We start from the raw sequence: 25,504 nt of genomic DNA, 5'->3' as shown, positions 1-25,504 counted from the left end.
CGAATATAGCGCCGGCTTTGAAGTTTTCCTATTGGATCTCTCAGCTTTTGCCTCACCACTTTAGTTCTTCTCCGTCCGGGGTCCCCGCGCTATGAATCTGGAGACGACAAGGGTCATTTATGCGGGGAAATTGTATCTGTATCAATGATGCTGCACATAAATATAAACCGAAGGATCTGCTATCTCGTTTCCTCTACCAATTAGTTTCTCCATTCCAATCCATTCAGTGGAACTTGTTATCAACTCTTATCATTGTTCTATCATCTCCCGGAAAGATGGAGAAACCCGAATCCACCGCCCACATTGAGCGATCCAATACCTCCAAATCCTTCCACATCTCCCCCAACCACACCCGCGGCCATGCTATCCAACAGCAAGAACACAACCGAACATACCTACAAACCTTCCGTAAGGATCCATGGCTTCTTCTCTGGATTGGAGTCATGCTCTGGACTCTGATCGTTCGCGGTTTCGAGAACCAGTCTTCAGGCTCAGTCATTAGTATCCCCGTCTTCAAGGAACGCTTTGGCAAGCCTGACGACAAGGGCGACTACTTTATCGAGACGAGCTGGCAGTCAGCTTTGAGTGGTGGCTCGAATGCTGCTGCTATCTTTGGTGCTTGGGCGTCTTCATACTTTGCCGATATCATTGGCTTCAAACCAGTTGTTCTTGCTGCTGCAGCCATCAACATTGGTTCTGTCGGTGTCGAGTTCGCCTCTACCTCCATCGAAATGTTCTTTGCCGGAAAGATGGTCAATTTCATCGCCATCGGAGCTTTCCAGAATCTCTGCACAGCATACGTTGCAGATGTCTCGCCATTGGCTATCCGCTCTACGACCATCGGCTTCTGCAACCTTGCCCAATGCATCGGTCCTTTCATCTCCGCCATTCTATCCAACTTTAGTTCTCAGTGGGATACCAATTGGTCATGGCAGTCTCTGATTGTTGCCCAGTGGGGTTTCGCTGCTGTCGCTCTGGTCGGTCAAATCGCCATGCCTGAATCTCCAGTCTTTCTGGTCCGCAAAGGCAAGATGGAACAGGCCCGCAAAGCCCTTGGACGAATGTACACCGACCCAGAAGACGCTTCAGGACATTTGGAGCGTATTAAGCTTACTCTAGAAGAGGCTGAATCGCAGAACCTGGGTTCTTACCTCGACTGCTTCAAGGGTACTAACCTCCGAAGATCTCTCATTGCAATCATGGTCTTCCTGTCAGAGCCCATGTCCGGTCTGGGATTCGTTTCCAATTACGGTGCTTTGATGTATCAGTACCTTGGAATCGGCGACAAGAAGTCCTTTCAGATTCAAATTGGCGCCCAGATTCTTTCCATGTCTGGCGCAACCATTGCATTCATTGTAGGCGACTTTTACGGCCGTCGACCTATGTACGTCACTGGATGTGTCGCCCTCGCTTGTCTGCTCATGTGCATGGGTATCTCTGGGTCAGTCGACAACACGGCTGCTGTCACAGCATCAGTTGGCTTTTATACCATGTACAATTTCTTCTACAATGTCGGTGTTGGTTCAACTGTGTACACTATCGCAGGAGAGATTCCTACTTCCGTCCTACGAACCAAAACGATTGCGATTGCTATCTGCATCTCGTCGGCTGTCAACACCATGTGGTCTTTTGTCGCGCCTTACATCTTCAACCCGGAGTTTGCCAACCTCAAGGCGAAGATCGGTTTTATTTTCGGCGGTTTTATGATCATCTTTGCCGTTCTTGCGTTTTTGTTTGTTCCTGAGACCCGCATGAGGAGTTATGAGGAGTTGGACGAGCTCTTCATGGATAGGATCCCTGCTCGACAGTTCCGCAAGCATGTCACTCTTGCCGAGCGTCGCGCTGAGGAGGCGTATGCGATTGAGAAAGGCACAGAGGAAAAGATTCGAAGTGTCTGAGTTGCTGGAGACTTTCTTTAATAGGTAGTTGTGGCGTGCTGGTCAGATGAAGACCACGTTTAGGTACTTTATAGTTTGAATAATGTTTCTGAAATTTCTACAACTTGATATCCCCATATAATGTATCCCAGTCCCATCCGTTTCATCAATTAACCGCTAATTATAATTTATCTATTTTTACAGAGTAAAGCTTATAGGCTATTTATACTACCCAGTAGCCACGTGATAGAGACTATATCCATAGCAGCTTAGTGTGTTTCACTCCCCACTAACTGACACTCTTTGCTAAAACTCAATCTCCTCTACACTTACAGATGCATATGCATCTACCATCAAAGGATGCGCCCACCAAAAGCATGCATCAACTGCAGGACAGCTAAGCGAAGATGCGACCGAACAGATGATTCATCGTGCCAGCCATGCATGACTCGGAATATACCATGTTCTGGGAATCCAGATAATAAGTCAACGACCACGAGACCTCTGGCGCCTTATCCTCCGTTCAACATACGAGAAGAAGAGATATATCTTGTCGATCTCTACTTTCGATTTATCCATAACTCACCGCATAGCTTATTCCATGAACCGACGTTTAAAGCAAGTGTTGCTAAAGGGACGGTCTCGAAGCCAGTTCTTCTTGCCATGATGGGCATGTCAGCAAGGTACCGTTTCTACATCTGTCTGGATGTGGTGAGACAGATCTGACATGGAGCTAGGTTTGCGGCACAGCCAGATACAGTCGCCCGCGGACCGATGTATCGGGCCGAAGCCACCAAATCCTTGAAAGATGACCTGGAGCACATTTGCCTAGAAAATATCCAGGCTTGCATCTTGGTAGGAAACAACTTCTTTGGTGAAGGAGATGCCGGGGTTGAGTCATTGTATTTTGGTACGTTATAACAATATCTTACCAGACCGCGTATCTAATAGTTTGACCAGGCCTCGCCAGCCGAATGGCTCAAATCCTCAAACTTGGTGTTTGCGACGACGCCGACGACGGAGTCACCCGCGAAGTCAAGCGCCGCATATTCTGGACATGCTTCATCATCGACACCTGGGCCAGCGGAGGCTCTAACATATCACGACAATTCAAATGGCAGAACGCTCATCCCCGCGCCCCAATAGACGAAGAAGTCTTCTTCCGAATGAAAGCAGGAGACCCAGATATCCCTGATTCACAATGGAAGCCCGGTCTGTGGGGTTACATGGTTAACCTGGTCGAGATATACACCGAGATACAAAACTTCCACCAAGACCTGGCTGATACAACTGAATGGGACGAGGCGTTGATTGAAGATACGGTTCAACACCTCGAAAATAAGCTCGTTACTTTTGAAAATGCTATTGGTACTTCACTAGCATTTTCAAGGGAGAATTTGGCGACGTTTGTGGAGCGCGGTCTGGGTCGTGTCTTTGTCGCGTTTCATCTCGGCTATCATCATTATTACACGCTACTCTTCTACCATTACCTGGATCGACGTCGACCTCAGACAAGAAATAGCAACAAATACTCTGAGTCGTGCAAAGCTCATGCTATAGTGGTCTGCGAGGTACTCAAAGCATCTAGAGAAGTCCCTGGAGCTGAAGCTTTATATAATATCGTGGGACACGTCACCATCGTGTCCTCGTCAGTTCTTCTACATACTTTCATGTTTGGAGATACCCATGAACTTGAAGCATCACGAGCTCGTCTTGGGTCGAACTTGGAATCTTTGGTACAGCTACGAAGATATTGGCCCAGTGTCGAAAGAATGGTGAGATATGACCTAGTCAAGTGTGTGAAAATACTAACGAATATCAGATTAATCGCTTAGTTGTCTTTCAACGGTGCTGCATTAACTCAATGAATGTCGAGTCATATAGATTTGACAAATGGATGGTCAAGTTTCTGATTGCTCATTCACTTGCCCTTGAAGACAAGGTAGATGAAGGTTGGCCTAGTCCTTATTCGGAGCCATCGTATCGGGACGTTCAGATTGAGCGAGGGTTGATCACACAAGCTATGATTACAGATATTCAAAGATATAATGTTGGTAGCAACTTTACATAGTGCTATTTAATGAATCTGGAATGCAGTTGAAGGAATTTTATTAACATGGACGGTCAATCGTGTTGATAGATCAACTGGGCATTTAAACCCTGTGACTTCTATGAGCCTGTCCCATGCTAACTAACACTGTTGTCAATCACCGACCTTTCAGTCCATCGGTTGGTCCGTCTCCAGAAGTAGGAACCTCCACCTTCACTTCCGTCAAGCTCCTCAGCAACCACTTCCACATAGCCGAACTCTCCTCATCCTCCGTGCCCTCCGTCAACGTCGCCCGATGTCCAATCACAATAACTGCCGACCTTGCACGCGTCAATGCAACATTCATCCGGCGCATATCCTTGAGAAATCCAATACTGCGATGCTCATTGCAACGTACTGTTACAAAGACAATAACATCCGCCTCGCGTCCTTGAAACCCATCGATGCTCGAAACTTCGATGGTCGAGGGCAACATGCGCTTCAAGGATTCAGCTTGTCGGGTATAAGGCGTGAGCACGACAATGGATTGAGTATCGTTTTGAGATGTCAGTAGTTTGCAGATGTGAAGACAAAGCTCTGCTTGTCCTTTGTTCTCTTTTGACTTTCCTTGTATTTCCTTTGTGTCGCAGTTGACAAAGATAGCTCGTTCATAATCTGTCTTACCTGAATCGCCCGACTGCTTAGTCAAAACCGCAAGTGGGAATGGAAATTCCGATTTGATCAACGGCCTGTCAGAAATCCCTATTCCGGATTTCAATTTACCCTCGTAAAACGCCCCCGAACTGAACTCGCATAGCTTAGGATGCATGCGATACTGAGTGTCCAGCATCATTGTGTTGAAACCACTTTCAGTTGAACCTCCAGCTTCTGTATACAATCTCTCAAAGAGAGAAACATCAAAGTCCAGTGCAAGTGAAGTCTGCTGTACCGTCGGCCGGAGTTGCACATGATCACCAACCAAAATAGCCTTTGAGCAGCCCTTGACAAGAGGTACCAACGAGCTTGGCTCCGTCTGCTGAGACGCTTCATCGACAATGACAATGTCGAAAAACTCTGATCGGAGTAACCCAATGCCAGCTCCAATGCATGTTGTGAATACTGTATCGCTGTCCTTGATCATTTGGGTGGCCTTTTTCATGGCTTTGTAGTCACCGTGGATCTCTTGACCTGCCATAGCATCGCAAGTATACTTTCGTAGATCGTCGGAAACTTTGTGTACTTCTGTAGACACTCTTAGCACATTGGGTTGAACCTTTCGAGCCAAAGGCTGTTCTTGGATCTGCTTGATGTAGCGTCGCATCACATTGTCGACAGCATTGTGTGTCGGTGCAGTGACAAGAACCCGTGCCTTTTCGTTGGCGATCTGTAGAGCACAGATCATCTCAACAATTGTTTCTGTCTTTCCAGTACCTGGAGGGCCCCAGAGACAGAGGAGGGAGCTTTCAAGGGCCAACTGTATGGCTTTGTTCTGGCTCTCATTCAATTTGTCAATCTTGCTACACGTCGCTTCTGACCGTGGCAAGAAGGTAGCCGACTCAAGCCCAAAGACTATATCCGCGACCCCGCAACAGTTGTCCCTGTAGATGCAGAGATCCTTGACAGCATCGGTCATGGACTTGCAAGTGACGAATGGTCCACAATCTTCCAGTACCCATGAGCATTGTTCGAAATAGTTCGGAAGAGGATGAAGACATTTAAATCGCGCACGCCCAGTTTCCGCAAAGACAACCAGAGCGTCAATCGAATAATTGTCACCGACCAGCACGTTTTCCGGAAGTGATGCAGTCGTCAAACGCACGTGTGATCCTTGTTTCGGGGTCCCAGTCGCGTCGATCCTGAAGTCAATATCCACAAGACTGCCGTCCTTGTCTTTGGGCGATAGCTTCATTTCCAACAGGCCAGGTAGCCGTTTTGCTTCGGCGTTGGCTTCCTCGATATGCTCCACGGCAATTGCCATCAGATTACGTAGCAGATATTTGGCCACTTTGACATCTGCGGTCATGAAACGCGGTGCGTTGGGCTGTAGGATATCCAGAAACAAGTCCAAAGCGAGGTCAGTTGATCGTATTGTCAAGGCTGCAAGCTCGAGAAGGTCGACTATGTCACTTGTTGATAGGCTTCCTAGTGAGATGTTGGAGATAATGGCTTTGAGGGGTTCCAAGATTAGATTATCCATTGTGTTAGATGACAGAATGAATGCTCGGAGGATCGGTAGTAATGAGGCTTCTACTAGGCTGACTAGATCCGGGTCTTTGTCCGTACAAGCGTCGGAAAGGAACGGCGTGAAAGATATCGCCAATACAGGCTCACTAACCAGAATTTCAAGCATTGCGTTCAGTATTTCCTTCGAGTCCACAGCAGAAATCTGGATATTTTCAAGAATGTGTTGGAAACACCGTAGCATAAACTCCGTATCGTTTGCTTTTCGGACCGAGGTGAAAACCTGGTGGTATTGATCCACGGACTCCAAGCTTGTCAGCAAAGCAAGATCATTCCCTTTCACAATGCTGATAAGCCACGATGGATCAGACGTTGAAAACACATTGTCACGATCAGGGATAGAGTAGATCTTCGGTTCATTCGAGAAGAGAGGTAGAATCTCGGTAGTGTCGATCTGTTCAAGCCAAAGATCCAAATTTCGCATGGACGAGACATCTCGATTGCTGATGACATAGATTTCCTGCCATGACTTAGTTTTACTCAAATCTGCAAATCAAAGTAAACTTACTGCAGCTGTAACTGGGGACCGATTCACCCGTCCGATATGCCTTGCAAGTTGTCCGCTGAACTTGCCCAGATCAACACTTGCGACAACCTCTGCTTGCTCTCCTCGATCGACCACTTCTTGTCTCTTCCTCCTCCGATCACCTTTGTTCTTCTCGTCCCGGTAGTCCTCATCATTTTGGCCTGGTCGATTAATAAACACCCATGTATTTCGTTTGCTTTTCTGATACAACTGGAAAAGACTACCATCACAGTATACCTGGTAATCCATCTTGGTTGGAAGAGACAGACGAGCTTGTGTTTGGGGCCCTTGGGAATGTGGAAATGAGAAGAGTCTGGCTGTATCATCGATGACGCAGTCTTGGGAACGTTCTATCTTCTTGGGTATGTATATTGCCAAAGACAATCGCTCGTCGGGCTGAAAAACAATCAGGGTGCGATGAAAGAGTTCCATGTTGGTAGCAACGGCGTCATGAAAGGTGGCGAGACGATCAATGGAAGAGTCGAACATCCTTTTCCATTGGATGCCAGGATAATCCAGGCGAAAGTATTTCAACTCATTGGGTTCAAGTATTCCAGATGAACACAAGGCATTTAGAACTAGACCAGGAGTGCTCGGTGACGGCGGTGCGTGAGCCAAGACCCAAGCCTTTTGTTCTGCGGTGAGAAGATTGAAATCAAATAGATGTAGAAGATTCTCAAAAGATGTTTTGTTCTTCAAGCACCATGTATGCGCCAACTTGATACATTCGAACTCACTGATGGCAACATCTTGACGACTCAACAATAGCTGTATTGCATCAATATCGTACCCATCCAAATCACCGTTCTGGGAAAGACTCAGGCTGTGTGCTTGGTCTCTCGACTCACTGTGAAGAATATCAAGTATAAATGGAGGAGCATCATCTGGCGATTTTGGAGGAGATTGTAGTTTTTCAGGAATTCGAATGCGGTTCCCATCTACACACTGGGAGAACAGACGGTTGAGTTCCTGGCACTGAGCGCTCATAGGTCCTGTCGCCCGAGCCCAGTCGAGATACAGGTTCTTGACTTTGCCGAGTGAAGCGTTGTTGTACTTGGCAAAGTATACGAGGCGATCATCGTCTGTGATAGGCCGGAAGGTGATGGGGTCTCGACCACCGGGGTAGAGCGCTGGTGTTGAGATAGTCGAAGGTATCAGATCTGGGTCCCAGCAGACAAAGACTATCACATCAGCACTATAACGTCGAATGAAACAAAAAAGCAGCCTTACAAGTATCACCATCAAGGTCACCACCAGACATCATGTCCGCAGCTGGTCTTTTCCCTCTTGTCGAAAACACGATACAATCCGTCAGATGAGCAAGCTCAGGCCGTTCAACAACCTTGAACTTTTGCCAATCACCAGGATGAAGACATGGATTTCGGATGACGGTGACCTCAGTGTTCTTCAGAGCATGCGGTACTCCAGTCTCTTCCATCGTGACTTTCACTGCAACTTCACCTTCGCGTAGGACATCCCACGCGTCACAAACGCCAAAGAGCAAGCGCGACTTTTGAACAAAAATACGACATCGCTGTCCGTCTTTCTTGTTTAGCATTTTCTTCAGCTCAGCGTTGACTATGCTGTTGATTTGAGGCTTGATGCTATCGCTTCCATCGAGGAGGACACGTTCGGCAAGGTCGGGTCGATTGGAATAGCTCAAGAGACGAAATGCGTCACGATGATCGGTCTTGGCGTTTCTGAGTAGGTCAAAGTGGCGGCGTTGTTTTGCGAGAAGGGTTTCTTGAGAGATACCCAGAGCATGGAGAAGAATGATGGTCTCGTCGTTGAGGAAACCGTAGGAGAAGGGCTAGAAGACGACAAAATTAGCAATAGTCCATGGGAGGGAATTGAAGACGTTCCTTGGAATACTCGACAACTGCAAAAGAATGATCATCGCCGCCACTGAACTTCTTCATCGACTTTCGAAATTTGAGCAGAGCTTTCTGCTTCTTCATACGCGTATCGACTGTGACCACACCTTTGTATCCACGATAGCGGATTTGAAAGACTGAAGGTGTGTATCGAGTATCGCGAAAGATGATTCGAGTTCGTCGCGAGAGTTCCTGTGCAAGACTTGGCGCAATCAAACCACATCCATCAGTAAAAATGTAGTCGGCTGTCTCAACGTCTGGAATATCTTCGCACCGGTCGGGATTGATGGTCATGGCAGTTTTGGCAGATGAGAAAAGTAGACCGATGCGTTTGGCTTTCTTTCCGACGGTTTTCATCTTGGTAAAATCCCCGAGCGACTCAATTTGTCGGGAGATTCCTTCTTTTGTTGCTGCGAGAAGAAAACATGATCGCGATTTGAGCTGACTGTTGCTATGGCCATAGAAATTGTAGTGCACGCCATTGATGGAGATTCCAGCACGTAGACATCTGATGCTATAGTCGGAAACTTCCTGTCGCGTTCGCGGCTGAAGATCTGGCGCTGGAAGATGTTCTTTTGCTGCGGCGCCGACGATGAGTGGTTTGAATGACTCTAGCGAAAGGAGAAGCAGAATATCGGGCGAGTGTTGGGCAGTGGCGCGGTTCGGGCTGTTGGCTTGGAGGGTCAGGACCATCGAGTGTTTGCAGTCTTTGAGATCGGTGCGGATGCTGATGGCTTTGATGTAACCCGCATCCTTCAGAAGAGAAGCTGACGGGAGATTTGGTACGCTAAAGTCCCAGACATTGTCATCGAGACTCAGCACTGGTAGAAGGGTGAAGGCGAAAGCTTTGTCTATTTTGGGTGGTGGCATTTTGGGTGAGGATTGAGTTTGTGGAGGGGAAAGTCAACTGTGGTGCGCTATAGAGAAGGAGGCTGTTGGTGGTTCATCGTCACTGATCAATGTTTGTGTTACACAGCAGATAAGATTACCCCGCGGAGGCCTACCACTACCACTACCACGCAGGCGTCAGATCTAGATCTGACATGACATCCCACTCATCTACCTTGATCCATCAAACTCAACCACGCATCTTGTCATTCATGATGCTTCAAAATACCAATGTCCCAAACATCTACATCATCGGCCCTCAGTCCACAGGCAAAACTACCCTCATCCACAAGATACAGGGTGACCTACAGCTCTGGCTCAGAGCCACCTCAATCGAAAGCCCAAGTATCATCTCCGAAGTGGCCAGAACGGTTCTCAAAAAGCACAGCTATTCAGCGCACGACATCCAAACATCAAAAACAAGATGTCTTGAACTTCAGCAGCTCATCTTAGAAGCCCAAGCAGTCGCTGAGAAAGAGGCTCTGCAGACCTCCTCCTGGTTCATCTCCGATCGCTCAGGCTTTGATCCGCTGGTCTATGCAAAGAGATATGTCTCACTACAAGGGGTCCAAGAATTGCAACAATTACCTGCCTGGAACGAGGTCAAGGACAGGATGGAGAATGCTCTGATAGTGGTTTGTGAGGCGGGGACACCTTGGTTGATGGATGATGGGGTGCGGTTGATGCCAGGTAGCCATGACGAGTGGATGGCTGTGTTTGACGACTTTTGCGAATTATTAGATCAAGTCGGCTTTGAGTATTGCATCATTCCTCGAACCATGCTGGACCTGTCAGAACGGGCAGATTTTATCAGGATGAAATGGACTGAGAAACGTGAATCGGCAGTAGAACACAGGGCGATAGCATAATAGAGACAAAATAAATATTACAGTCACTTGAGCAATGGGTTGAGTATGAGAACGTTATAAATTGAGAACCGCTGACTTTAATCATCTATAATACATAAAGTAATACATAACATCTTATGAAGCATTGTCTCCACAAGAAAATACACCACGAACACCTGACGAAGAGTTGAAAATGTCAAGAAGCTCGGTGATGGATGCCCACAGACCAGCTGCGTTCATGAAAAGTGACATGATAATCAACAGAGCATTGACAATAGTCAAGCTGATCTTCTTCCAGTCACGGAAGTACTGACCCTTGTTCATGTGGAACCAAAAGACGGCACTGAAACCGTAGGTGAACCACGAGATGGTAGTGGCAGAAGTGATAGAAAGGATGGAGTCGAAAACAGGGATAGCGTTGGACAGGATGAAAACGACGACCCAAAAGCCAGTGACGGAGGCGATCCAGGTTCCCCAGGACTTGACTGAGCTGGCAGTCACTTCATGAAGGTTGCCGGTCCATCGCATGACGTTGACAAAGATGTACTTGGAACCAATGTGGCCATAAGCGAGACCAGTGGCGAAGATGGCAGGGAGGGCAACGCCATATGCAGCCTTGGAGAAGACGGGCGCTGTGGATCCCAAGATTGGCGAGGTGGTGAATTCGGCTCCGAGGCAGTAGAAAATAACTGCAAAGATGACATACATGGTCATGGAACCACACTCAAGGACAGTAAGACAGAACTTGAAGTCCTCAAGAGGTGCGGTCATCTCAGCAAGGTATCCCTGTGATTTGTTAGCTATGTTCATTTATCTGATACCATTTAAACTTACCACAAAGCTGAGGTTGGCAGCGTAGGCAAAGACAATCTTCAAGCAAGCGTTGAGACCATCGCGGAAGCTAGGGTTACCGACGATGACAATCTCTCTGCTCCACTCAGACATGTTGTCAACACCTCGAGGGCCATCAACGCCAAGAACAACCATGACAATGATACAAGCGGCCAAGACACTAAGAGCGTTGGGAATACCAAGGTGCGACACAAACTTGGTAGTACGGGGAAGACAGAAGAGGAAGCATGCAGCGCATGAAATAAAGATAAAGACAACAGTGCAAGCGGCATGGTCGCTGATGGTGTTGAGGGCAATAGAGAGGGTGACCATAGCTGAAGCAGCGACGAAAATGACCTGAATCATCATCATGACACCGGCGATACTCTCAAGGGTTCTTCCACCGACGAAACGGGTCATGTCGACGATGTTAAGCACCTGAGGATGAATACGGTAGTATTGGAGAAGCTCATAGGCAGTATACCACGAAATTGCGCCAATGCCAATCAGCGCAATGATACCGGGGACAAGGCCAAGGGTCTTGAGAGTCGAGGGAAGCGATAGGATACCGAGACCGATCTGATTGGCGAAGAGGATGAAGATGGTGTCCCATCTCTTGAGGGTTCGAAAGTTCTTGCCGCCTTGGGAGTAGATGTTGGAGTTGTCGGCTGATTCATCGACGGTTTGGAAGTCGTGGCCGTCGTGGGAGCTGGCCTCGTGTTTGTTGTAGCCATCGCTGTCAGAGGTGACTCCGTCGTGGAGCTGACCCTCTGTCTTTTGATTGCCGAGTTTCTCCATATTTCCGTTTGGGGATATAAAAGCCAAGAGTGATTGTTTGATAAAAGAAGCAAAGACAAATGTCACCAGGACAGTTGATGATGCTGAATATGTATGATGAGAGTGAAGGAGAGGCGACGGTTGAAGCTGGAGATAGACGAGAAAGATTAAGTGGAATTGACTCAAACTTTATAACCGTCAGCCTTGCTTTGAAGCTGTTGTATAAATGGCGCAGTTTATTAGCAATGCTTCATGGTCTGACGGGGAGATAGGGGCACCGAGACGTCATTGCGAATGTGGTATGGGATCCGCAAAACAACATGTTTAGAATCTCGTTCGCCTCAAATCAGGTTGAACCGGGGTAGGCAGTTGTAGTATGGAGTATCCATATGGGATGGGATGGGGCGGTGCTGCTTTTCGCCTCTTGGCAATAACAGGCTTTTGTTCGGCAGGTATTCCGTTTCATTAAACCCCCATGGGGCTTCCTATTCAGGGTATTATTCATCGTGTCGGCCAGATTCGGTGTCTTTTTGTGGTCTGTGGATTACAGAGGAAGTTGCCCGGACCAGTCGGATAGTGAGTTGGTGAATGCACAGCTCAGAAGGTTTCCTTGGCTTCTGCTTCAGATGGATGGAAATTTGACCGAAGGTAGTTTTCTGTCTGTGCTTTTTTTTTTTTACGGGCTCGCCGGGGTGGTTTTGACGTCAGGGATGGGAGATGTTTGTTACGCGGTAGAGTCTTGAGCCTCATTTAGCCGCCAATGTTTAAGACAACGTCTACTGTAGATGTGAGTGTAGTCTATCAGAGCAGTTATCATCGATAACTTCTTTATTAACTGAGCTGTGTAGAATATCCATCATAATTCATATTATTAACTAGCATCTACCGTCCTCATCTCCCTATTTTCTTGGTATTATGGGCTCCAACATTACTATGACTAACAAAACTCCATTACGGCCTTGGCAAACTCCATATCTCACGGTCAATCCCCATAATAGGCCCACGCTTTGGTCCCTGATCCCCAATAATCACGAGACAAGCTGTCAGAAGAATGCAGAACGAAATGTATCTCCATCGTCAGATAATTTACAAGTCTGGAGATGAGACAGGCGATGTAGTTTTCATTACTGATGAGAACCAGAATTTCTGCGAGCCCCCATGGGGAAGATGGATATTCCCCAGAGTGGTGCTCTGGGGGAAACTTGGCAGTTAGTCTCTTCTAACTACGCAGTAACTAACTGTCGATAAGTGGTCTCTCGACGTCAAGATGGCAAAAACTCACTTCAATTTCTATCAAGTTTTTTACTGTTGAATGATCTACACTAGCATGCATAACTATGTCATGACTTGTACTTTAAATCATTCTAGAATAATTTATGAATGAAAAGCCATCCAACTTACTTGATTCGGTTAGTCTAGCCGCGCTTCCTGGTTACATGCTTGCGTGGCACTTCAGCTTGTCTTGCCCACGGCAAAGATCTACACCAGAGTCAAAGACACGAGTAAGTTTGTCCGAGACATTGGCATCAATCAGCACATCATTGGTCACCACAAACCAGATCGTCAACGGACATTTCCTTGCAACACCAGTTGTATCAAGCACTATCGCAACTGTTATCACCCCCACTGTCGTCTTCATGCATCAATATCTTCAGAGCCAACGGGTTTCCACTAATTTCAAGGGGTAAAATGGATATTCTTCCCTACCAAGACAAGGGGGATTTATGCACGTCCCGAAAATAGGTCCCGGCCACCTTTATGCGCGATTTTTATTCTAGAAATATTCTTTGCACTAACCAACCGCTGTGTTTCACAATTGGTCCCTTATCGGTTCTTCCACGGGATCGCCGGTGATATCCTGATATTGTCTACTGAAAAGACCAATAGCGCCGGTACTGAGCCGGGTGATCCTTGGATGGATCAGACTTACAGCGGTTTGGCCCGAGTCTTAGTTGGTATGTTATTGCATTCGCGGATATTAACAACGGTGGAAGTCGGACCTCACGACGCGTCGGGTAGGATGATCTTGGGTGATCAATGGGACACGAACAACGTCTTTGGATATCGAGCCACACGTCAAACGGTTAAAGTCGGACAATCGTAAACGTCGGGCTTGATGTTGGTAATAGTTATTGCTGCCCAGTCTTGGCGATATGTAGAGGAGTGGATGTTGGGGTAATCTTGTGGTTATACTCGGGGTAAGTGCTGTGTGGTCTAACAATCCAGACCTTTCTGGTGACGTGCAGCATGATGGAGGATTAGGCTGATACATGAGATAAATGGCGTGTCTTGATAACTTCCTAAATAGGCACCGCGTCAGGCTCGTGCGCCATTTAGAGAGGTGCAGAATTTATTGATTATCAGGCAATTGAGATTGCCATCATGCCAGTGTAATATTTGTGTCTGATATCAAACGCCTTTGGTGAAGAGATGCATGTGTCGCCATGTGTTTGGTGAGAATATGAACAAGATCATGTGACAGCCTTCAAGCGTTGAGAACCACGAAATAGTGACATAGTTCGAAATGAAACAACATAATATAATTGTTAAGAAAGTTAAATGGATGACACGTGGGATAATAAATGCTGCGAGAGTATTATTCAAGTGTAAAATAAAGAACTGTTAGGACTAGACATAGATATCATATCACAGGATACCCTGTAGGGTCAAGGCTTTACTTCAACATCAACCAAAGCGCAATGCCGTCTTTGAGAGGACAGAACCGCTAGGAACTTATATTATTAAGAAAAAAAGAGAATTTAAAAAAAATAGACAAATAAATATCCGATTTATTGATTTACAATATGGCAGACAGATTGCGTTTTTGGACATGTCTCACCATTAGATTCGCTGTCATAGAGATCAATCACCAAGATGCTTCACATGCTTCGGGTTGCGTAGAGCAATTGACAGAGTATCAATAGCATGATATAAACGTACACATTATCTATTAAATACCATTTATCCAGACAACCACCCATCAGCATTATACGTAGCCAAATTCCCAAACCCCGAAGCATCCTGCAATCCATTCAACTTTTCCTTTAGATAATCCCTCTGATTCTGATGAATCCTATCAAAACTCAACAAAAACGTGACAAGAAACAGAAAATCTTCCACTCGCGCCTCAGCATCGTGCTCTCCCCCAGCACCAGTAGGCAAAGCCAACACATCAGCCACAGTGGTAGTGATCTCAAATAGCTTCGCCAAAATACCCGGTCCATGCAGCGCAACACTGTCAAAGCTTTTTAGTCGATCAACCAGGTTTCGAAGTTGAGCTGAGAGACGATGCGCGGGGAAGTGCATCGAGAAACCTTCATGCGTATTTTGTGGTGGTGTGGATTGTAAAAGACCTTGTGATAATGCAAGTTGCCATACCATGATTCTCATCCAGAGTCTTGTGATTAACAGGTCTGCGTGTTGAAGTTCGGTTAGACCCCCATATCCATTCGATATTAACTTGTGGTCCGCCTCGGCTACTTTGATCTCATCTTGATCAAGTTGAGCCTGTTTATACTCAATCCATTCAGCTGTCATTTCAGGTGCTGTACACGATGGATTCTGTTGAGCTCTCCAGTGAGTCAAGAATTCATCGTCCAGCACATTAAATAGCTCAATCAACCGATTGAAGCCTTCGTTTATCCCTGGCGGCAACTCATAGTCCATAATTGGGAGCCCAGTCTTGAGCGGAGGCAATAGAGCTGGATAGCCTGCAATGACTGTCAGGTACCGTTCGTGGATTGATATCTCCCAATACATCCGTTGTCGCGTCGCGATTTCGTGATTACTTAGTGAACCATCTGTTAAATGGTCAAAGTCCATCATCTGTATCATCGTTCCAGCTTCTCGTAGCATCATAAGACCTCGTTCCAATCGCTCAAACGTCATGAGAGAATTCTCCAGAAATATGCACGTCATGACGCGTTTCGGGCTGACTGGCAGTTTACTTAGGAACCCAGCTCCTAATTCGGCTTGTCTGTGCGCTTTGAAACCGTGACCCAAAAGATCCATCATCCTTGCAAGTATATCATTGTCAGGGTTCCACGTTGTTTGCGACAAGTTGATTGTAGCCCCCGCAAACGCGTACACAAAAGCAGCATCTTCAAAGCTATTTTCCATCCCTTCAATCGCAGTCACAACCTCTGACGGCAGAATAATCGGATTGACGGGGAAAACAGCGCGTTCATATTCCTTGACGAGATCCATAAAGAAGTCGTGGGTATATGGCGTGCCATTGCTCGTGGGTATGTAAGAAGGTGACGGGTCGTCAGTTTGCGGGGAACCCGAGTTGGACCTTGCATCATCAGGTCGCACGCAGACACCCTCGCGTATCTGAGCTACCAACCGTCCTCGTACCGTAGGCTTTCTCTTTGACGGCGGCGCCGAGTAGACGCAGGCAAGGTTGAGATGGCCGCATTGAGAACATGGGACTGAGCCGTTGCATTTGACTTTTCTAAGACGACAGGGATCGCATGCTCTTGTTGTTCGGTTGCTCATTGTGACAAGATGGAATATTAGAGGTTGAGAGCTGGAGATCAAGATGCGGAGTTGCCAGACACGAGATATATCACGCTAAGAAAGGTTATGGCTAGACAACCCCACCTTATAAACTTGCCACTTTTATTTCTTTGTCGCTTGAGTACGAGAATATTGAGTGAGGCTTGCTTAGGCTTGTCACACTAAAGAATAGGCTGATTTCATGTCATCAGATCATTGTCTTTGAGGATCACTCTAGGGAGATTGATTCTTGATTGTACTCATAAACGTAATATCATTGCTAATAACTGCTAAACTGGCTGAAAACACCAAATCCATCATAACTCATTCTACAAATCATCTAAGACTGGTTGCTCTTGACCTGCTCAACATAAACAGCAGAAGCCTTTTCCTTTGTAACATCAACAAACTCAGCATCCAGTCGCTCAACCTGTGTAGACTTGAACTTGCGAGCACTGATACCACGCTCAAAGAGAACATCGAGTTCACCATAAGTGCGGCCCTTGGGCTCGGGAAGACGGAAGTAAGTCCAGATAGCGCACAGAGCACAAGTTCCAGCCCAGAAGAAACCAGCCTTGGCACCCCAGTTCCAAGCAGTAGGGTTCAACATGCGAGGAGTGATGATGTTGGTCATGATACCGACAATGTTATATGTGTTTCGGGCGAGGACGACGGTCTTGGTTCGGAGACGGGTCGAGGACAGTTCGGCGACGAGGGAGTAGCAGACGGGGCCGACGGTCGAATCGTAGGTAAAGGTGTAGATGAGGAGAAGTGATCCGATAACCCATTGAGCAGCGACGTTCTCCTTTCCGGCAAAAGCGACACAGCCGATGGTGAGAAGAAGGACACACATGGCCAGCTGACCCCAGAGGTAGAGTGTGCGGCGACCGAACCAGCCCATGAGGAACCAGGAAAAGACAGTGCCAACAGCACCGATGGCGTATTGACCAAGAGACATGGAGAAACTGTTCTCAACAGCCATGCCAGCCATCTGGTAGAAGTAGGTAGAGTATCCCATAAAAGTAGCACCGCAAAGAGTCTGAACCATCCAGGTACAGCAAACAATCTCTGTTCGTCGCAGACTAGTGCCCTTGAAGAGATCAAAGTATGAGGTACCGGCCTGAGCTTCCTTCTCCATCTCGTTGGTGTGAATCATCATGGAAATCGTCTCGTCGGGCTTGAACTCGGACTCGGTGTTGCGGGCGGTAAGTCGCTGCAGGGAAACCTTGGCCTCTTCGATGCGGCCCTTTCGGACGAGCCACCAGGGAGACTCGGGGGCGAGGTAGATGCCGATGATGAGAGGAACGGGCCACATCCACTGCAGAGCAAAGGGGATCTTGTAACCCCACTGGTCGTCGCGGGTGACCATGGCGCGGAGGACACCAGAGGCGATAAACTGTCCCAGAACCCAGCAGAGGTTGACGTAGGTTGTCAGATAGGCGCGGAGGTGGGTAGGGCAGACTTCAGAGGCGTAGGTAGTGGTAAGAGTCTGGAAGACACCCCAGGGAATACCGATAAAGATCTCTCCAATGAGAAGCTGAACCAGAGTCTCGGAAAAGAAGATGATGAAGATGAAGCCGATGCATCCAATGAGAGCACCGATGAGAGTCTTGCGGTATCCAAAGCGATCGGCAATGATACCGTTGATGAAGAGACCGAGAATCTGACCACAAAGAGTACCGTTGGAGAGACCAGACTGCCAAGCAGCTGTCAACTGATAAGTACCATCAGGCTGCTCGACACCAAACTTGCGCTGGAACGGAGGATAGGCAAAGAGGTTGTTGAGAAGAACAACGTCAAAACCCTCCATGATGATGCAGAGTGACAAGAAGACAGACCAGAGACAGGCTTTCTTGTAGAGCTTGAGAGACTTGACGAGCCCCATGTTTTGCTCTGCCTCTGTTGCGGCGGCAGCTTCATGGGCGACGTTGGCGTCAACAACGGCTGGGACGTGTGGCGCGATGCCATGGTCAACCTTTGAATCGGGAGACATGTTGAAGAAATGAAGTATGAGATGTTCAGATCAAAGAGATGAGAAGAGTGAGTGATGATGATGTTCTGAGAATTGGTATTTCAGCGAGCGATGCTTGACATCTTATACTCGAAGCGAGATGAAGAGAATGAGGTTGTCGACTTAATTGAGACATGTCGAAAAGCACACAACAAGTTTCTACGACACAATTCTCGGCCAGATTTCTTAGCGTGGATGGGCCAAATCGTGGGGATGGCCGTGTCTAGGCCTGGCCGAGAGAGGTTACACGAGGATGTCATTGGCCAATGCGGAACTGTTATGTCGGTCCGGGTCTCGTTCGAGGTTAGCTACAGTTCCGAGTCCCGAGTTATCGTTTAATTAGCTTCTACCAGGAGACGCTCAACGTCTGTGAACATGGGTCCAATGATCTCCCCTCCTCCCCCATGGGGACACAACCAAAAAGTCTGGGGTCGGTCCGAGAGTCTTGTCGTTGACTGCAGATCATGGGGAATGTGGGATGCATCGAAACCTGGCTTTCAGCTGTTTGTGGCTGAAGTCAGTGGATCATGGTGTAACCATTCAGAAGCAAACTTGAGGCATTTGACTTTGAACTCGTCTCGTCGGACCGGTCAAGAACCAATTATATCAGAGACAAGTCGTCGGTCCGAGGTTGCACCAATCAGACTGTGGTACCACCCTTCGAGAACCTCTGAGACAACTAGCTTGTTGCTTCATTGGCTCGCCTCTCATCACGATCTCCTCGGTCCGACCAACGCGGGGGAATTAGACATGGGTGAATTAATCATGGGGAAACACATGATTGTGGGTTACAGTATGCCCATCTTATAGCCAGATGGTATAAATCACTCGGACCTCACAATCAATCTCAAACAGCAACATCTCTTCATCATTATCTTTACTTCTCCTTACAATGACTGTCAACAAGCGCACTAAGCAGTGGTGGAAGCAGGCCACCATCTACCAAATTTACCCTGCATCCTTCTGCGACTCCAACGGCGATGGCATGGGAGATCTCCAAGGCATCATATCCAAGCTTGATTACATTTCCAGCTTGGGTGTTGATGTTATCTGGGTCTGCCCCATGTATGATTCCCCACAAGTTGACATGGGCTATGACATCTCCAACTACGAAGATGTCTATGCTCCCTATGGTACTCTCCAAGACATGGAAGAGTTGATCCGCAAGACTCACGAAAAGGGCATGAAGATTATGCTCGATCTTGTTATCAACCATACATCTGACAAGCATGCTTGGTTTGAGGAGTCACGACTTAGCAAGGACAGCCCCAAGCGCGACTGGTACATCTGGCGACCAGCCAAGTACTCACCCGATGGCCAACGTCTCCCTCCCAACAACTGGCGCTCCAACTTTGGAAAAGGCAGTGTCTGGGAATGGGACGAGGCAACGGGGGAGTATTATCTACACCTCTTTGCTAAGGAGCAACCCGACCTCAACTGGGAGAACCCAGAGACCCGAAGAGCCATCTACGCTTCCTCCATGGAATTCTGGCTTGACCGAGGCGTCGACGGTTTCCGTGTCGATACCGTCAACATGTACTCCAAGATCCAAGACTTCCCTGACGCCCCTATCGTCGACCTCAAAGCCGAATACCAACCTGCTGGCCTACTCTACTGCAACGGTCCTCGAATGCACGAGTTTCTCAGCGAGATGAGCGAGGTTCTTGAACGATACGGTGCCATCACTGTCGGCGAACTTCCTCATACACCAGACCTAGAGCGTGTCTTGCGATATGTCAGCGCCAAGGAGAAGCAGCTCAACATGGTGTTCCAATTTGATGTTGTCGATGTTGGTTTCGGAAAGACTCATAAATATGAGACTACACCCAGAAACTATACTCTTCCTCAACTAAAGGACGCTTTTGGTAGAACACAGAGTTTGATCCATGGGACAGATGCTTGGACGACAGTCTTTATGGAGAACCACGATCAAGCTCGTTCTGTATCACGTTTTACAAACGACAGTCCCCAGTACAGAGTGGCAGGAGCCAAACTCTTGGCTTTGCTTCAGTCTTGCCTGAGCGGTACACAATATGTTTACCAGGGCCAAGAGATTGGTTCAGTGAATGCTCCAAAAGAGAGTTACCCTCTGGAGAATTACGTCGATATCGAGAGCTATCAGTTCCTAGACATTGTCAAAGAGCGCTCCAACAATGATGAGCAAGAAATTGACAAGGCTTTCAATGCTCTGCAGCACCTAGCTCGAGATCATGCACGCATCCCCATCTGTTGGAGCGACTCTAAGCACGGAGGATTCTCAGAAGCCGCTGAAAAGGCTGGACTACCCATCAAAAAGCCTTGGATGCAAGCTCACCCTCTATCCCAAGAAGTCAATGTCGCGTCTCAACTAGACGACCCACAAAGTGTTCTTTCCTTCTGGAAGAAAGCTATTAGTTTCCGAAAGGAGTTTCCTGATCTCACGGTTTACGGAGATTACAAGGTTATTCGACAGGATGATCCTGACATTTATGCTTTTGTTAAAGAGTCACTTGCAGATGGATCCAAGGTAGCTGTTGTTCTCAATTTTACGACTGAAAATAAGGCGTGGAGTGCCCCGACTTCTGAAGAGCTGGGTGTTCACAGTGGAAAGGATATAAAGCTTGTGCCGATAATGTCGACGCACTCTGGGAAGGAAAAGACTGCTGTTTTATCGCCGTTTGAAGGAAGAGTTTATTTGGTTACTTAGAAGATAAAGACCGAAAAGTAGAAACGTATCAATTTATTTAGCAAGTCAAATGCTAGAAGTACACCATATTATACCCCAAGCATTCAGTGCTCTACGTGCCATTTCCCTGTGGACGCTTTTACACATAAAGTCATGTCTCTTGATTGTCTATTCTCCTACCCATCACCACTGCATCAGCAAAAGACGGTGGTGCGTCATCCTCTGGTGGTGGTCTGATCCACGAATCGTCCTCCTCAACCTCTGATACTCCAAGCCCCCTGGTACTCTGCTCCCGTTCATCACAGGACCTAAGCAAAAGTACGTTTGCCTCTCCTTTGACAAACAAAGTGTCACCCGCGACTTTGAACTCGATATCCCACCGCAGCTTGTGTGTTACAGTCATGTTGTAAGTTCGAAATGATGGCGTAAACTGCTCTTCCTTCCATCCACAAGTGATTCCTGCTGATGTGATGCGAAGATCTATCATTTCTCCAACATCAACTGGTTCCCAACTACTGGTGCATGGAATTTGTATTTCATCCTGTAGGTCGTCCATTGCATTTGAAACGCCAAGGTCGACAGCTTTTGTATAGTACTTTTCTGTTCCATGCCGGGTTATGACCTTAGTACATGTAACGAGCGAAACCTTCATAAGGAGTAATTTAAATTTCTGCGGCAAATTCTTCAAAATGTCAGAAGTTTCGCCCCAGTTTGGAAAAACAGCTAGGCGCAATGGTATTGGTGTCTGGTTGTCTAGCTGGATTCTCGTCGGAAACCCAAATACCAGTTCGAATGTGAATGTTGGATCGCTGGGTCGACTAGATGACCGTTTGGCCCAGCTAAAAAGCGAAGATTTTTCGTCTTGCCTTCCGGGAATTAAGCGGGAGCTCTTCACATTCCCAGGATACCGCCGTACCTTGACCGCAAAGTCTGCGATGGGCGGATTTGGAGAGTAGTGAACTAGTTTGATGGGATGCCAAGCTTGCACTCTCTGAACCTCATCGCGCTCGTAAAACAGTATCTTCGCGGACACAAAGTATTCAACAAACACGCCAATGACATTCATCGAGTAAAGTGAGTATGTGGGCGGCAGTTGGTGATCTGTTGCTGCTGTGGGCATATAGCTTGCGAGTGTGATGCCCGTATTCGCTGTTGAGTCTGCACAAGTAGGGATTTCCAGGCTGAAATTCCACCTCTCGATTTTGTTGTTGTGAGTGTAAAGCGGTCCACGGAATAATATGTTATCGCCGCTATTGCATGTAAGGAGGGTGAACTTTGAATCGAGCCTTGGATCGAGACCAGAAACGACTGAAGCCCGTCCGTGGAGATAGCATGATACCTCAGCGTCTATGGTACAAATAGGTGTTGTTCGGTAGACAAACCCGGTGATGGTGTCACCTGGTGCATATGTATCCCTGTCAAGGTGGATGCCTAGCCATGGGCTGGATTTGGTCGTCAATGGCTGCATGTTGAGTTGCCATTGATGCGATAAATGATGTCCCGATATGACACAGGTGGAGAACTGTAGTCTCTTTATAATTGTTTGAGATTGTCTCGAGTCTCAGCCTCGTACGGCGTAGCAATGCTGCGCCATCAATATTGCTGTGCCCCTGTCACATCCAAGGTGCCAAGGCTGTAGGGATTAGTATGGCCAATCGTGAGGGCCAGGGTTGTGGATTTTCCTTTTAGGGATTCGCGAGGGTTACCACTTTTGAGTGACACAAACCAATTGAATGAACAACTAAATTGTGCCAAGGGTTCTAGACGGCTGAGAAAGTATCGGTTGATTCCGGTTTCGGATGGAGTAAGTCATGTGAAAAGATCACATATCAGCCTTGGGCAGCAACAGCTGATTTCTAAATCTACAGGTCATATTAACAAATTACAAACAAGTTATAGGCTACTGAGTGGTTGGTACACGTTCAAGCAAACTATGCTCAGTTATAGGCTATATAATAAACTTGGTGGTGTTTTAGATTCTGTATGCACAGTATTTCAACGGTAACCCAATAATACGAAGGTTGGCCCCCATGCACGTAGCAAGAACTCGATGATTCACACCAATAAATTCATAAACCAAACTGTGGGAAAACCCAGTGAGAGTAACTGTGACAAGCTCTCAATCTACACTGTTCTTGGTTTCATGTCATGTTCAGACACGAGCATTCTTCCAAACAAGATACAGATACGCGCCGCTTCTCCCATGGTTAATGTCGGTGCTGATTCCATCCCATCCAACTGCATCAGCGAGGGTAACAGGATCATCGGGAGATCTCCACAGCTGCACATTACTGATCCTGGTGGGCAAGGTCAAATCTTGCGAAGTGACCACATACCGGAAGTCGCCGCCAGCGTCATTAGCCATATCTCCTCCCAGCCAAGAGTTTTTATAGCCAGTAATGTGAATGCTCAATCCGGTGATGGCTTGGGATGGGTTCGTGGTAAAAGTCTTTACAACATAAGTGTAGTCTCCACTGAAACTATTATTGCAGTCCGGACTCCCCTGTCGTCCACTTTCGTCCACGCAAGTGCCAAGCGGAAAGAAATCCGAGTCACCGGATGTCTGAACAGTGAGAGATGAGACGTATTGTTGCGTGGGAGATGGGATATTTCCAGAGTTAGCGTTCCCGTACACCTTATTGTTGATAGCCATAGCCAGCGCCGCCGTGTTTGTGTTCTTAAGCCAATCCACCAGGATGACATTGGGAAAGGCAGACGCCGAGCAGAATCCAATGATATTTTTGAATAAGTTCAAATTTGCTTGGTTGGCAAGGGCCTCGATTCCAGAGTCGGGATGTCTTTGTGTCAAGATCCATGATACAAGTTGGAGTTGATCAATAACTTGACCGCTCGAATCTGTCGGATAATTCTCAAGCTTGGAGAGCAGATCTATATCAAGGCTATCCACATTGGTAGTGTTGGAACATACGTTATTCGTGAGTAGGTTTGCTTGGGAAAATATACCCTTGCCCTGGAATGATGGGTCAGGCGACATGCCGCCCACATCAAGGCAGACCAGCACAGAGGCTGTCCCACTGCCAATGAATGAGTTCAGGGTATTGTTGAAAACCCGCCCTGTTGTGTAATCTGCATTGATCAGCGCAAGATTAGACAGATTTTGGGTCAGTTGAATGAACAGTGTAGACCACTGGCTGACCGACAGGTCGGTATAGCCATTTGTCGCATCATAACCATGAGAAAGGTCCAGAATAATCAACTCGGCATACTGTCGAGTGAATTTGTTGATGTCAGAAATAATATCGCTCATGCTTTGACCACAACAACCATGCTCGTCAACAGGCGGGTTTGTAGGGAAACTGCCAGCTCTGAAGTCACCCTCCGCAACCATAACCGGATTGACGTCAAGAAATCTAGAACCGTTTACAAGCTGTTGGTAGATAGTGGTTGGCTGGGTTTTGAGCAGAGAGCCAGTGCCCGACGCGTAGTTCTCTTGCGCTGTACCAACTGGATTGAGAACACCCATGCCAGCACTATGACTTCCTGGCATACATATTCTCTTCAAGGGCAAATTGCCCAAGGTGTTCAGGTTTTGGTGCATCCAGTCAGGCGGCTGAAAGGTAGTCGACATGTTTTTGATAGTACCGCTCAGCACGAAGGGGTTGCCACCGCTATGGACAAATTCAAGTGCGAGCCATTCGCCTTCTGGCATAGCAGAAGTCGAAAAACCATCGATCCTGGCATACAATCTTGGAGGATCATCCTCGGCTCGGATGCTAAAAGAGCGTCCCGTTTCGCCGATTGCATAAGTAGAAGTGACTTGTGTGTTGCTTTCGTTAACGAATACACCTTCGTCAAACTCAAAGTATGAGAAGTCGGAAGCACCTGTCTTGAGTTAATTCCGGTGTCAGCGAAGTATTTGGACTTTGGTAAATAGAGAGACTGCGTTACGTACCCGGAGGGATCGAAGCACTTGGATCCCATGAGTTCATTTGGTATCCGGTATTGCTTCGATTGGTATTGGTAAATGTGTATGGTGTGCCATTGAGAATCTGGAGATACGCGCCAACGCCCATGGTGAATGGTTCGAAGTTGAATGATAATTATTCAAGAAGTGTGATTGTATGAATGGCATTTGAATGTCGATTGCTATCGAGAGCAAGATGGTCTCTTTATAAGGATTTACAAAGACAACCGTAGCGGCTATGAAAGTGGACAAGGGGGACGATCTAGATCAATTTGGTGTCTCAGAACACCTTGGGCGAGCTGAAAGAACCCTGGTCACAGCCGCATCCACACCATTCTTCAACAATCTAGAGCAGATAGTGAGTGATGTGCACGGACGCTAGTAGCGCCAAACGAATCAGACTCTACAGAAACCAAACTATTTAATTGAAAGATAAATAGAGAGAAATTACAGACAGTTCTGGATTGTTGCTTTGTAGCGATGAGCACAAGACCATAAGTAGCCCGATCATTCAA

At 47.3% G+C, this 25,504-nt stretch overlaps 11 protein-coding genes across 11 annotated transcripts; 5 read left to right on the top strand and 6 right to left on the bottom strand.

Moving 5' to 3' along the window:
- Positions 1–275: 275 nt before the first annotated feature.
- FGSG_09074 (uncharacterized protein) lies at positions 276–1,898 on the top strand (the record flags this gene model as incomplete). The annotated part of the gene is made up of 1 exon (XM_011330417.1): positions 276–1,898. The coding sequence occupies one exon, from the start codon at positions 276–278 to the stop codon at positions 1,896–1,898; it is 1,623 nt and encodes a 540-aa protein (XP_011328719.1).
- A 645-nt stretch (positions 1,899–2,543) lies between these two features.
- On the top strand, positions 2,544–3,948 carry FGSG_09075 (uncharacterized protein; the record flags this gene model as incomplete). The annotated part of the gene is made up of 4 exons (XM_011330416.1): positions 2,544–2,560; positions 2,615–2,787; positions 2,838–3,652; positions 3,700–3,948. The coding sequence occupies 4 exons, from the start codon at positions 2,544–2,546 to the stop codon at positions 3,946–3,948; spliced, it is 1,254 nt and encodes a 417-aa protein (XP_011328718.1).
- Positions 3,949–4,084: 136 nt separating this feature from the next.
- FGSG_09076 (uncharacterized protein) lies at positions 4,085–9,417 on the bottom strand (the record flags this gene model as incomplete). The annotated part of the gene is made up of 4 exons (XM_011330415.1): positions 4,085–6,607; positions 6,656–7,854; positions 7,904–8,483; positions 8,554–9,417. 4 exons carry the CDS (start codon positions 9,415–9,417, stop codon positions 4,085–4,087), a joined length of 5,166 nt encoding a protein of 1,721 aa, XP_011328717.1.
- A 233-nt stretch (positions 9,418–9,650) lies between these two features.
- On the top strand, positions 9,651–10,304 carry FGSG_09077 (uncharacterized protein; the record flags this gene model as incomplete). The annotated part of the gene is made up of 1 exon (XM_011330414.1): positions 9,651–10,304. The coding sequence occupies one exon, from the start codon at positions 9,651–9,653 to the stop codon at positions 10,302–10,304; it is 654 nt and encodes a 217-aa protein (XP_011328716.1).
- A 114-nt stretch (positions 10,305–10,418) lies between these two features.
- FGSG_09078 (uncharacterized protein) lies at positions 10,419–11,912 on the bottom strand (the record flags this gene model as incomplete). Its single annotated transcript, XM_011330413.1, has 2 exons — positions 10,419–11,069; positions 11,118–11,912. The coding sequence occupies 2 exons, from the start codon at positions 11,910–11,912 to the stop codon at positions 10,419–10,421; spliced, it is 1,446 nt and encodes a 481-aa protein (XP_011328715.1).
- Positions 11,913–12,211: 299 nt separating this feature from the next.
- On the top strand, positions 12,212–14,228 carry FGSG_09079 (uncharacterized protein; the record flags this gene model as incomplete). Its single annotated transcript, XM_011330412.1, has 6 exons — positions 12,212–12,252; positions 12,385–12,467; positions 12,677–12,678; positions 13,306–13,393; positions 13,670–13,846; positions 14,200–14,228. 6 exons carry the CDS (start codon positions 12,212–12,214, stop codon positions 14,226–14,228), a joined length of 420 nt encoding a protein of 139 aa, XP_011328714.1.
- A 624-nt stretch (positions 14,229–14,852) lies between these two features.
- FGSG_09080 (uncharacterized protein) lies at positions 14,853–16,388 on the bottom strand (the record flags this gene model as incomplete). The annotated part of the gene is made up of 1 exon (XM_011330411.1): positions 14,853–16,388. One exon carries the CDS (start codon positions 16,386–16,388, stop codon positions 14,853–14,855), a length of 1,536 nt encoding a protein of 511 aa, XP_011328713.1.
- A 340-nt stretch (positions 16,389–16,728) lies between these two features.
- FGSG_09081 (uncharacterized protein) lies at positions 16,729–18,381 on the bottom strand (the record flags this gene model as incomplete). Its single annotated transcript, XM_011330410.1, has 1 exon — positions 16,729–18,381. The coding sequence occupies one exon, from the start codon at positions 18,379–18,381 to the stop codon at positions 16,729–16,731; it is 1,653 nt and encodes a 550-aa protein (XP_011328712.1).
- Positions 18,382–19,291: 910 nt separating this feature from the next.
- FGSG_09082 (alpha-glucosidase) lies at positions 19,292–21,085 on the top strand (the record flags this gene model as incomplete). Its single annotated transcript, XM_011330409.1, has 1 exon — positions 19,292–21,085. One exon carries the CDS (start codon positions 19,292–19,294, stop codon positions 21,083–21,085), a length of 1,794 nt encoding a protein of 597 aa, XP_011328711.1.
- An 83-nt stretch (positions 21,086–21,168) lies between these two features.
- Positions 21,169–22,532, bottom strand: FGSG_09083 (uncharacterized protein; the record flags this gene model as incomplete). Its single annotated transcript, XM_011330408.1, has 2 exons — positions 21,169–21,191; positions 21,245–22,532. The coding sequence occupies 2 exons, from the start codon at positions 22,530–22,532 to the stop codon at positions 21,169–21,171; spliced, it is 1,311 nt and encodes a 436-aa protein (XP_011328710.1).
- A 684-nt stretch (positions 22,533–23,216) lies between these two features.
- On the bottom strand, positions 23,217–25,014 carry FGSG_09084 (uncharacterized protein; the record flags this gene model as incomplete). The annotated part of the gene is made up of 3 exons (XM_011330407.1): positions 23,217–23,283; positions 23,401–24,907; positions 24,978–25,014. 3 exons carry the CDS (start codon positions 25,012–25,014, stop codon positions 23,217–23,219), a joined length of 1,611 nt encoding a protein of 536 aa, XP_011328709.1.
- Positions 25,015–25,504: the final 490 nt, after the last annotated feature.

The sequence above is a fragment of the Fusarium graminearum genome, chromosome 4 (genome assembly GCF_000240135.3).
Source record: "Fusarium graminearum PH-1 chromosome 4, whole genome shotgun sequence".
Classification (NCBI taxonomy): domain Eukaryota; kingdom Fungi; phylum Ascomycota; class Sordariomycetes; order Hypocreales; family Nectriaceae; genus Fusarium; species Fusarium graminearum.
The sequence above is the reverse complement of the archived record's forward strand: the minus strand, read 5'-3'. Positions and strand labels throughout refer to the sequence as shown.